Source organism: Galeopterus variegatus, unplaced genomic scaffold (genome assembly GCF_000696425.1).
Source record: "Galeopterus variegatus unplaced genomic scaffold, G_variegatus-3.0.2 Scaffold9761, whole genome shotgun sequence".
Classification (NCBI taxonomy): Eukaryota; Metazoa; Chordata; class Mammalia; order Dermoptera; family Cynocephalidae; genus Galeopterus; species Galeopterus variegatus.
Window position 1 is genome coordinate 60646 of NW_007735872.1, and position 11504 is coordinate 72149.

Here is an 11504-nt window from a genome sequence, read left to right on the forward strand (position 1 = left end):
AGGCAGCATGTGGGTGTGCAGGCAGCATGTGCAGGCAGCATGTGGGCGTGTGGGCAGCATGTGCGTGTGCGGGCAGCATGTGGGCGTGTGGGCAACGTGTGGTTAGGGCAGCTTGTGGGTGTGCGGGCGACGTGTGGTTAGGGCAGTGTGCGGGCAGCATGTGTGTGTCCTGTAGCAGAGAAGATGTGACTGGGGAAGAGGGACGCAAGGGGGCACAGGTGTGTGGGTCCTGGGTGGGTCGTGCCTGCAGGTGGGCAGGAGAGTGGGGGAGCTGGACCTTGGGGTGCATAGTCAGGGAAGGAAGAGGGAGGAGAAGAGGGTGGAAGCCAGTCGTGGTCAGGTGTGTGCTGCTCTGGATGGGGAGGAGGAGGCTGGGGTGAGGCTGGAGTTACCGTGTGGACCACCTGGGCCAGGATCATGAAGCAGCCCAGCTGCACGCTCCAAGGACTCAATGCTGTCACCCATGATCACTGCACCCAGCCCAGTTCACCGTTTCTGTTCCCTTCCCACCCTCCTTTTGTCCGTGGCACATAAAGTCCTTGCTCAGTTCTGAGTCACAGCCAGCATCTTCTGCAGGGACAGGGTCTTGGTGAGAAGGGATCTCTGTCTCAGGTCCCCATTGTGTCCTGAGGGGTTCATTGTCCTGGTCATTCTTGTGCGTGGCTCAGCGAGACACTGCTGGAAGCTGCTCCTCCTGGCTCCCTCCCGTCTGTGCGCTGCTGTGAAGGGCATGGCCCTCAGGACCTGGCCCTGCCCCTTCACCGGGTCCCCCAGGCTCTTTATCACTCTAGCACCACAGCGGCCTCTTCCCCCAGCTGGAGTTCTCCTGGCAGAGCCCCTGTTTCTGCTGCTGACTCTGTGCCCCTCCCGCAGGCTGTCTTGTCAGCCTTCACGTTGCTCAAGCTGCTGCTGAACTGTCCGCTGCAGGGAGAGAAAGCAAGTCTGCTGTGGCACGCGTGTCCCCACATCATCATGGCTCTCGCGGTGAGTCCCTCCCCTGGCCCCTGTCGTCTGGTGCTGTGCAGACCGTGTTTCTGGAGCTGCTTCCTGGAGACGGCCGTGAGTGGGACGCGGGGTTGCTGTCCTTCCTGGGCACACTGGTGTCGGCAGCTTGAGGCCATGGTGTGGGGGTGTGAAGGGATGTTTGGGCATCAGAAGCACGAGCTAGGCCACGGTAAGCAGAGTGTGTTGCAGTGTGGCCCACGAGGACTGTCGGGGCAAGACGAGGAGGGATTCTGGGCCTTCTCTGTCCCCACAGGACATCGTGGTCAGTGTAGCACATTGGTTTACTCGGGAGCATGGGTGTGCGTGCCTCGGGCCTGGCGCTTCGCAGACTGGGGTGGCCGTGCTGCAGGTAGAGGGTGGTGTCGTGACACCCGAATGTTAGGTTTGTGTCTCGAGGGCTCTCGGCTTCTTGTTTCACTAGAGCCAAAGCAGCCCAGGTTGGGGGGCTGTCTCGGGGTTCTGCCCCTCACAAGCCTGACCTGCACATTCTCACGCCTGCGTGCAAAGGCGTCACGTCTGTCGTACGCTCCTCAGCCCTAACGCTGGCTTCTGTCACTGAGAAAATTGCCCTGGATTAGCACATTCCCAGGGCAAAAGAATCTAAAAAGCAGTCTTGATGTTCTGAAGAAAACAGTAGTCTTGTTTTCTTTTCTTTTTTTTTTTTTGAAGATGACCGGTAAGGGGATCTCAACCCTTGACTTAGTGTTGTCAGCACCACGCTCAGCCAGTGAGCGAACCGGCCATCCCTATATGGGATCCGAACCCGGGGCCTTGGTGTTATCAGCACCGCACTCTCCCGAGTGAGCCACGGGCCGGCCCCTGTCCCGTTTTCAATTCTGCTGCTTCGACGTTATCCTGAGGATAACTCGTGTTAGTGGCTGAGGCGGGTCAAGTCCCCGAGTGTGCAGCGAGCGTTAGGGGATGCGGGCTGGGCGCCGGGGACTGGCTGGCATCCGCGCGGGTGCGGGGCAAGGCCTGGCAAGAGGCCACGCAGCCAGCACACCCCGCAGATGGAGGGCGTTAGAGACAGAACCCAGAGGGCCTCACAGAGGCTCGGTGTCTGGGCAGGAGTCACAGGTGGCTGTCGCAGCTCACATAGGCAGGACTGCGCTGTCCCTCATTTTGAGTCTGCTCTCTTTATCTTCCAGATGAAAATTGAACAGCTTCAACTAGAGCTGATTTGTAAGAGGCTTAACAAGTGATGTTCAGTGACAGACACGCAGAACTAAAGCTCAGAGTGCTGTGCTGCATGTCTCACGTGTGGCTTCCTCGTGCCGAGAAGCTGGACGAATCGCCTTGTGTCGGGGCTGCCTGTTGACAGCACCAGCTCATTTTGGAGCCTGGACCTTCTCACCTCCGTGGTGGTCGGGCCCATCCTGGCCGTGCTGGCTGTGCTGCTGCAGCAGGGGGAGGAGGCCGTCAGCAACCCCCACCACGTCAGCCGGGCCCTCAGCGTCCTGCTGGCCGTCCCTCTGCAGCACCTGAAGCCCCCCGGGGTACGGCAGTGTCTTTCCCAGGGTGCACGGCATGCTGTTCTACATCCTGCAGTGCCACCCCAAGGTGCAAACACAGCCATGGGGTCTGCAGTTGTGGATTCAACCAACTACCTGTTGACAATATTCAGGAAAAAAACCAACAATAGAAAAAAATAAAAAATAATGCAACTATGAAAAACGATACAAAATAACAACTATTTGTATAGCATTTACATGGTATTAGGTTATTACAAGTAATCTAGAGACATTTAAAGTACACGGAGGTATGTGTATAGTTTAGGTGCAAATACTACAGCATTTCACGTAAGGAACTTGTGCATCCACTGATTTTGGCATCCGCAGGGATCCTGGAACCGTCCCCAAGGGCACTTGGTTTGTAGTGATTTGTTAAGTTTGGTTCCAGTAATTTCCAGGGCCAAAGTGGTTTCCCAAGCACAGAAGTGCTTAACCTCCCAGCGGGCTGCTCGAGTGAGTCCATCTTTGTGGGATCTGACACAGTAGTGTCCGTGTGCTGCTATTTAAGGAAGCCCCTTAGAGATGTTTCTGTTTTGCAGATCATGTGTTTAAACAAGTCCCTCACTTGCTTAGCTCTCTTGCTGGGCCTATAACTCAGATGGACGTAGGGAGGGGCAGCCTGAGGTCCTTAGTTACACCGAGACGAGGAGGCGTGTCCCACGGATCGGACTGCAGTTCAGCTAACATTTACTGAATGTTTGCTGTGTGTCTTGCCCCTGCAGCGAGGCTGTGAAGGGGGTGGTGGCCCCACTAAGTGACACGACCAGTGTCACTGAGCTGTGTCTTTGACCCGTGTTCTCACGGCCAGTGAGTAGGGACCCACAAATACATGTACACACACACAGGCACGCTCAGATATTTTTAAGTGTTTGTGTTCTAAGGATAGAGATCTGCTGGCAATGAAGTTTTTAAGAAAAATGTCCTCTGGCAGACGAGACACTCGTGCAGTCAGCCCCCTCCAAAGCCCGCCCGAGCTACAGGCACTTTTGGCCCATCTTGTCAGCATCTTTTTATCACATCTCTGTGCTGATCGTTAGGTTTTTACGGGACCGTGCGGTGTAAACGTAACACACATCAGTTACACACTGAAATTGCAGATCTTATGAAAGACGCAGGATTTCATGACGTCGGTGAAAATTGCATTAGAGAGCTGCTTGAGGAGCTGGCTGGTTAGCTCAGTTCGTTGGGCATGGTGGCATGGTGCTGATAACACCAACGTCCAGGAGGTCCAGGGTTCGATCCCTGTACCACCCAGTCGCCAAAAAAAAGAAAAAAGCTGCTCGAATCTCCTACAAAACCATGAACAAGTTACCCTTTTGTGGAATTAGATCACAATGAATTTCAGTAAAGACCGATGTGACTAATAGTAGCAGCTCACACTCACCTGTCACATGTGGGACTGAGGTGGAAGCCCACGAGTGCTCACCTGTCGATGGTGTGCATAGTAGGTCCACTTTGGTATGAACACTGGCTAGAATCTAAAGGGTGTAGCACAAAGTCACATGGCCAGAACGGTCCGCAGCTGATGCATTCTGAACACCATGTGTTTCAACCTTTTCAACCCTTGTGACAACCTGTTGTCGTCCTTACTTTGCGGATGAAGAAACCGAGGTGCACACACAAGGCAGATGATTTGTTCAAGGTCGTGTAAGGCTGCAGAGTGTGAACCCAGACAGCCTGGTCCCGGGGTTGTGTGCTTTTCACCAATGTGATGGCGGAGGACGAAGAGAGGGCCTGGGGATGTGGTGGAGCTCTGGGACGCTTTTGCAAACACGACCTCTTTCTGAACATGCTTCAACATTGATAATTTGATGGGGAGGGTGTAGTATTATGCTATTGAGAATTTCGTTGCATAAATGATAGCAAAGACAGTAATCCCAACACCGATCTACAGCTTGTTCCTTCTAAGAATCAGAGCAGCGCTGTCTAGTCGAATGTTCAGCGGCCGCGGGCGTGCGCCGTGTCTGCACCGTCCAGCCCCGCATCTGCTGGCTGCGGGTGTCCTGACCGCTTGAGGTGCAGCCCCTGTGATTAGGAACTGGATATCTGATTTTACTTTTTTCTAACTACCTGTCACTGTCCGAAGTGTCTGCTCACGTGTGGTCCGTGGCTGCTCTGCTGGACAGTGTGGTTGAATGTAAAAGCAGCATGTTTTCTCATTTCAGTCTCATTTTTCGAGATGAGTCCCAAGCAGACTTTCCATCACCGTCAGTTGGGACGTTTTGGTCCCCATTTTAAGTGAGTTTGCTTTATGGAGTCTTTTTTCTCGTACCAACTGTACATGAAATAAATAGTTGCTGTTGGTTAGTCTTAGTATTGATTTCTACCCATTTCCAGAATGGATTAGAACCAGCTTAGAGTAAAAGGCACAGATTCAGCAAATTCTTTTTTTAAATTATTTTTCTTTATTATTAGCAAATTCACTATTACAAATCATGATTTTTCTTTATGCCCTTTACTCGACCTGTCGCTCCCCAAACCCCCTCTCTCCCTCCCCTCCATCTCTAGTATCCTTAGGTTTGTTCTCTCCTTCTGAAAGTTCAATGCAATCTTGTGGTTCATTCTTTCTTTTCTTTTCTTTTTCTTCCTTCCCTCCACCCTTCCTTCCTTTCTTCCTTTCTTCTAGCAAATTCTAAGCCAGGATTGCCCCATAGATCGCTGAGTCGTGCAGTGTGGAATCGCCACCCGACAGTCAAACCAGGACTGAAGAGTCGATTGGGAGGTGGGTGAGCAGCCACGCTGTGTCCATGCAGGACACGACTGCCACGGGCCACAGGGTCGGCTGGTGCCTCCTGATGGACAGGGCTGCGCAGGGAGCTAGAACGAAAGCCTCTGCAGAGGAGAACTGANAACTGTTTTAATAGATTGGTGTTCTCAGCTATGCATGGGGGGTGGCAGAGAGATGCAGGTGACCCAGAGGAACGGTATCAGATGTGTTTTCCACAGTCTAGTATCCTTAGGTTTGTTCTCTCCTTCTGAAAGTTCAATGCAATCTTGTGGTTCATTCTTTCTTTTCTTTTCTTTTTCTTCCTTCCCTCCACCCTTCCTTCCTTTCTTCCTTTCTTCTAGCAAATTCTAAGCCAGGATTGCCCCATAGATCGCTGAGTCGTGCAGTGTGGAATCGCCACCCGACAGTCAAACCAGGACTGAAGAGTCGATTGGGAGGTGGGTGAGCAGCCACGCTGTGTCCATGCAGGACACGACTGCCACGGGCCACAGGGTCGGCTGGTGCCTCCTGATGGACAGGGCTGCGCAGGGAGCTAGAACGAAAGCCTCTGCAGAGGAGAACTGATGGTGGCTCGCGTGCTGCTGTAATCCTCTTGTCTTCTGTTGCAGGTGATGCTGAAGCCATCCTGTCCTTCCTCAACTGTTTTAATAGATTGGTGTTCTCAGCTATGCATGGGGGGTGGCAGAGAGATGCAGGTGACCCAGAGGAACGGTATCAGATGTGTTTTCCACAGTTTCACGTGTATTTACCCTGCGGCGTCTCTGGCCACATATGGCCCTGCAAATAAAGCTATTCGGTCAAGTTTAAATTGGAGAAGTGTTCGGATCATCAAATGAATATTCAAAGTAATTATTCTTAATTTCAAACTGTCACATTTTGCCATATCCAAAACTGCAGGTACATCTGGCATCATCTAATTGAAATTCTGGGGGGAAAAGTATCGAGATTTAAGGAATATTTATTGATATTGAGCATATATACCATATAAAGGGGATATAAAAATGACTGCAACCCCATTCCTGCCCTTAAGGAGTTGACAGTTTAACTGGACGAGAAGGAACCGGCAGGTGGAAGCCGTCTCCTGTCATGAGAGCTCCGGTTCCAGCCTGATCTTGGCAAGGTCGTGTTACCAGTGAAACACAAGCTGCCGTGCAGCAACAGCATATGTACCACTCCACTTCTGTTGTTTATAACAAAATGCGTGCAACTTGGCGATTTATAAGAAAGCAAAATTTGAGCCTGGAAAGTCCAAAGTCCAGGAAACACACGGGGTGAGGGTCTTCTTTGGTAATGGCTTTACAGCAATGCAGGGGTCTCACATGACAGAAAGTGGCAGAACAGACAGAGTCTGCACGCCCCTGACCACCATTATTAATCCATTCACTGCAGCGTGGTCCTGTAATCTCATCACCTTCCCAAAGCCCCACCTCTCCATGACCGTAGTAGGGTTTCCCACACTCTACACAGTCACAGTGGGGCCAAGTTTCTAATATGTAAAACTTGGGGGTCACAATTCAAGCTTCAGTGAGTTTCAATCCACTCCATTCTATCCCTAGCCCCCCACAACTCAAGTCCTTTTCAAATGCAAATACAATCATTTCATCTCCAAAGTCTCAACTTGTTTCAACTCAAAAGTCCAAAGTCCAAAGTCCTATCTGTGAATTAAAAACAAGTTATCTACTTCCAAGATACAGTGGTGGGACAAACATAGGGTACGTATTCCCATTCCAAAAGGGAGAAATAGGTCAAAAGAAAGGGGCAACATGTTGTAAGCAAGTCTGAAACCCAGCAGGGCAGGCATTAAATCTTACAGCTGGTGAATCATGTACCTTGACTCCATGTTCAATGTCCTCTGCAGGCTGGTGTAGGGGTTGAGTCCCCACGTCCTCAGGCAACTCTGCTCCTATGGCTTTCCTGGTCGCAGGTGATACTTCAACTCTCACAGGCTGGCATTGCACGCTGGTAGCTGTACAGTTCTGGTGTCTCTATGGTGGTCCTGCTCCCATGGCTCCACTAGGCATGGACTTGGTGGGGTTTTTCTGCTGCAACTCCAACCCCACATTTCCTCTCAACATTGCTCTAGCAAAGGCTCCATATGGTGACTTTGCTCTTGTGACAGATCTCTTCCTGGGTCCCCAGGCTTTTCCATACATCCTTTGAAATTAGGGTGGAGGCTCCCAAGCCATCAGAGCCCTGGCATTCTACAAGCCTGCAGACCTAACACCTTGTGGATGCCACCAAGTCTTCCAGCTTGTGTCTTCCAAAGCTACGGGTCCAGCCACACCTGGGGCAAATTTCCTTTGTTTTGTAGAGAAATATTTAGACATATCTTTTCTCCCTTATCATATCAGCAAAATAAGCCAATTAACGAGTCTGAAAATGATAGAAGGCTTGAGATCATCTCCATCTGTGTTAAAGGTACAAAACTGGAAGAGTTAGGACGCGCTGTTGTGGAACTGATCAGCGGGGCACTCTGCTCTCTGTAGGAAGCACGGATGACCTGCCCATCGTCGTGGAGTGCGCGTGCCCGGTGGAAGGGATGTACAGCCACATCGGTGCATGAACCGAGGACCTCACCGTGTTTTCCCCTTGTATGGTGGCCCAGTACGTGACGGAGGTGCAGAACGTAACACCAAGTGCTTTCGTGCGTGGTCCTTCGGCACCATTGCTACAGGGTCACTGTAAGGACCGAGTGACATGGCATGGAAGGTGCTCTGTGACCCTTGGTTCTCTCGTGCTGCAGCACACCTGGGGGCCTGTTTCAGTGCATCCCTCGAGTCATAGAATAGGGAGAAAATGCTACCCAGACGCAAGGACCGGAGCTCTCATGTGGCAGGGCCTCTGGAATCAGGGTCCCGAGGACCCCCGGCAGCAGGAGTGTGTGGGTCTGCACTCTGGGGTCTGTTGTCATGGAATGAGCTGAACAGACACTGAAAGAGGGAGACAAGGTGGAGGTACAGGTAGATTTGTTCAGATAGATTAAAAAAATACTTTTGTTCAAATTAATCTGATTTTTTGACTCAGTGTCATGGGTGATGGTTATTCAACAGTTTTCTCCCTTTGGAATGTCAGTGTGCTATTTTCAAATTCCTGAAGACCCTGTGACCCACGCAGAGTGCACTACAGGAATTTATAAACCTTAGCTTTGCTTCAGTTGAATGTCGTGGGCCTAAGCAAAGCCAGCCTGTCCGTGTGTGTATCTGTCTATGTGTGTGGTAGATGAACATTTGTATCGTTTTCTGTCTCTTTGTAGAATATCCACCCCCCCCCTTTGTTGAATGTCGTGGGCCTAAGCAAAGCCAGCCTGTCCGTGTGTGTATCTGTCTATGTGTGTGTGTAGATGAACATTTGTATCGTTTTCTGTCTCTTTGTAGAATATCCACCCCCCCCCTTTGCAAATCTTGTAAGAACATAGTAAAGTCACTGGTGCGTCTGTTGGGGCAGGGATGCCAGCACCTCTCAGGTGTCAGGGCTGCATGGGCTTCAGCCCTACCGTGTTTCAGGCAAGTCTGTGACAAGTGATTTCCTAGCCCACCGGCCCCGCTCAGCCTGTCCTTTGGGCAGGTGGGGACACGGGGCAGCCCGGCACGGGAGCGTATGGCTGGGTCGTGGTGTGGTGGCATGGAAGAGCTGCAGGGCATGAGCAGGAGGCCCCTTCCCGTCTCCCTTGAATGAGGTGTGGGTTCTTAGTTTGATTTCCTTGCACTTAGCATTTTAATAGAATCTCGATATCTCCCAAGCACCCGGGTCATTCATATGTAAGCTGGCATTATTTTCTGTGTTACCGAAGAATAAAATGAGACATAGTATCACTTCCCGGAGGGCCAGGAAGGCGAGCAGTAATTCAAACCCTTATGTCACTGATTATTATTCTCAGGTTACTTTAGGAAGAGTGTCTGGCTTCTGGCCTCATTATTCAAGTCTAATTTATGCTTATCAGTTATATTTTTATTTTTAATCTTGAAAACCAAGGGCCTCGGGGATTAGCGAAGGCTGTGACATCCCAGAATCCACTGGCAGCAGTCTGTGTTTTATCTTTCTTTGGTTTTTTACTTCAGTAATGCAGGGAATATTCCTCAGGCCTTAGAGGCTTCTGTGAGAGCTGTCCGTCTCTCTAGACCAGCATGTTTAAGCTTCAAGAAATTGCATCTCCCTCGTTTTTCTGCAGAGGGGCGTTGGGGGTAGGACGTGTGGGTGGTCAGGGCAGGCGACCTGTGAGGTGTGTGTGGGTCAGGAGAGACGGCCCCCTGCATGAAGCAGTGAGCCCCAGAGCAACGTGCAGGGCGCGGCAGCTGCTGTCATCCTCTCCTGCCCCCACACCCTGTGTGCAGATGTCCCTGTGGACGGCTCGGCATCAGTGGTTTGCACCAGTCTTCCTGTCTGAGGTCCGTGTGAGCCACTTAGATGTGTTCTCATTCGTTAGCCAGTGACCTCAGTGCTACAGAAATCCACTTTTTTTCTTGCTTTAAAAATAAGTCATCACGGGGCCAGCCCGTGGCTCACTCGGGAGAGTGTGGTGCTGATAACACCAAGGCCCCGGGTTCGGATCCCATATAGGGATGGCCGGTTTGCTCACTGGCTGAGCGTGGTGCTGACAACACCAGGTCAAGGGTTAAGATCCCCTTACCGGTCATCTTTAAAAAAAAAAAAAAAAAGAGTCATCTGAACCTTGAGGATGTCCTGCTGTCCCCGGCCCTTCCTCAGTCCCCAGCTCTGCTGGAGGCTGCGCGGCGGATGCAGACCACCCGGCTCAGCTCTAGAGCTGCCACGGACGAGCTGCGTGGCCCTGGGGAGTCCCAGTTTTGTTTTGTTTTTTTCTTTCCCTCCTCCTTGCTTTGCTGTGAAGTCTCAGTCAAGCCGTTACACCCTCGGTCCTTTAGTTTTCCCATCACCTGTAAAACGGTAAAATCTGAGAGGATCACCTGTCAAAAATCCTTGAACTATTATTACATGAAAAGGACCATAACTTTGAAGAATAGTATCATCTAAGTGACAGAAACAAATTGTCTCTTTAAGGACATACTTCCCAGTGTCTGCCTTCCTGAATCAGAGTTCTCCTCGTGAATACAATATGCATCATTAGTACCGTGTGTTTGCAGAGAGGCATTAATTTGTTCAGGTCACCAGGGTGTTAATAGTCAGCCAAATCCCGTGCCTGTCATGGTCCTTACCACTGCTTTTTTATGTATTGTGGTAAAATACATAGAATGTAAAATTTGCCATCTTAACCTTTTTTAAGCGTAGCGTTCAGTGGCGTTAAACACATGCCCAATGTTGTGCATCCAGCGCCACCATCGTGCCCAGAGCTCTTCAGTGCTCCTGCTGTTTGTTTCAGCCACCAGGTGTCACGCTGTTCAGCCCTGGCCCAGCTGAAACCCGAGCAGATGTGGTGGGTGGGACAGAGCTTGCCCTGTTGCCTTTCTGGGTGGACACTGGTCCGAGTCTCTGCTCTGGAAGTTGGGGTGGAGCGTCAGAGGCAGCCGGGTTGGAGCTGGCCTGTCTCCTGCTGCCGTGCCCAGCCTTGAGTCAACCGAGAACTTCAGGGAAGAAACGCATCCAGTTCAGCCATTCTGGGCCAGGGAGGAATTTAGGACCTGCTGTGCTGTGGTTGGGCAGGAATAAGAAAAGTATCTAAGTGGCAATCACAGGTCACTTCTGCTGCTGGGTGATGGGATGTGAGTCGATGGCTCATGTGGGCCTACTGATGATGAGTTTTTGTGGCGTCAGAGCCAGAGGCCCGCCTGCCTTGCACAGGGCAGGGTGGGGTCACCATCTCGCGGTGACATTGCTGCCGTGGTCCCACGGTCGCATAGCTTCCAAGGTGATCTAAAGGAGGGGATTTGACACAATGTGCAGGTGGCTGTCATTATAGGATTTTTTTTAACTTTAAAGGCCCCTGTATTCTAAATGCCCCTTAGAGCACACAAAGCTACCCTGCGAGTCTGCAGAGGTTTTTGTTTGCTTGAGTTAGCTTCTATTTACCCAAAACATAAACTTTAAAAATCTGAGTGTTCATTCACTTGAGTTAGGTGCAAAGCTGGATGTCTGTCTTTTGTCCACTTGGAGGCAAAAGTCGAAATTCCTTGTCAGTCTCCCGAGGACATCGGAGATGGGAGGTCCCCAGGTGCTCTCACAGAGGTCTGCCTTCCGCCCCAGGTGGCCCTGTCTCCAGCTGTGCGAGGCCTGCTGCAGGAGAGCGTCTGCCTCATCCCGGACCTCTGCATCGACCCTGACGTCCAGTTCCTGCGGGCCTTGCTGCC

At 51.2% G+C, this 11504-nt stretch overlaps 1 protein-coding gene across 1 annotated transcript in view; it reads left to right on the forward strand.

The window, feature by feature from the left end:
• The window catches only part of LOC103609558 (unhealthy ribosome biogenesis protein 2 homolog), a gene marked incomplete at its 3' end in the record, with an annotated part of 18760 nt that extends 7267 nt beyond the window's left edge, over positions 1-11493 (forward strand). The window contains 7 exon segments of the mRNA XM_008593864.1: positions 874-984; positions 1259-1302; positions 2237-2492; positions 2494-2584; positions 5865-5939; positions 7731-7870; positions 11401-11493. Of these exon segments, the coding sequence (XP_008592086.1) occupies positions 874-984; positions 1259-1302; positions 2237-2492; positions 2494-2584; positions 5865-5939; positions 7731-7870; positions 11401-11493 (810 nt within the window).
• Positions 11494-11504: the final 11 nt, after the last annotated feature.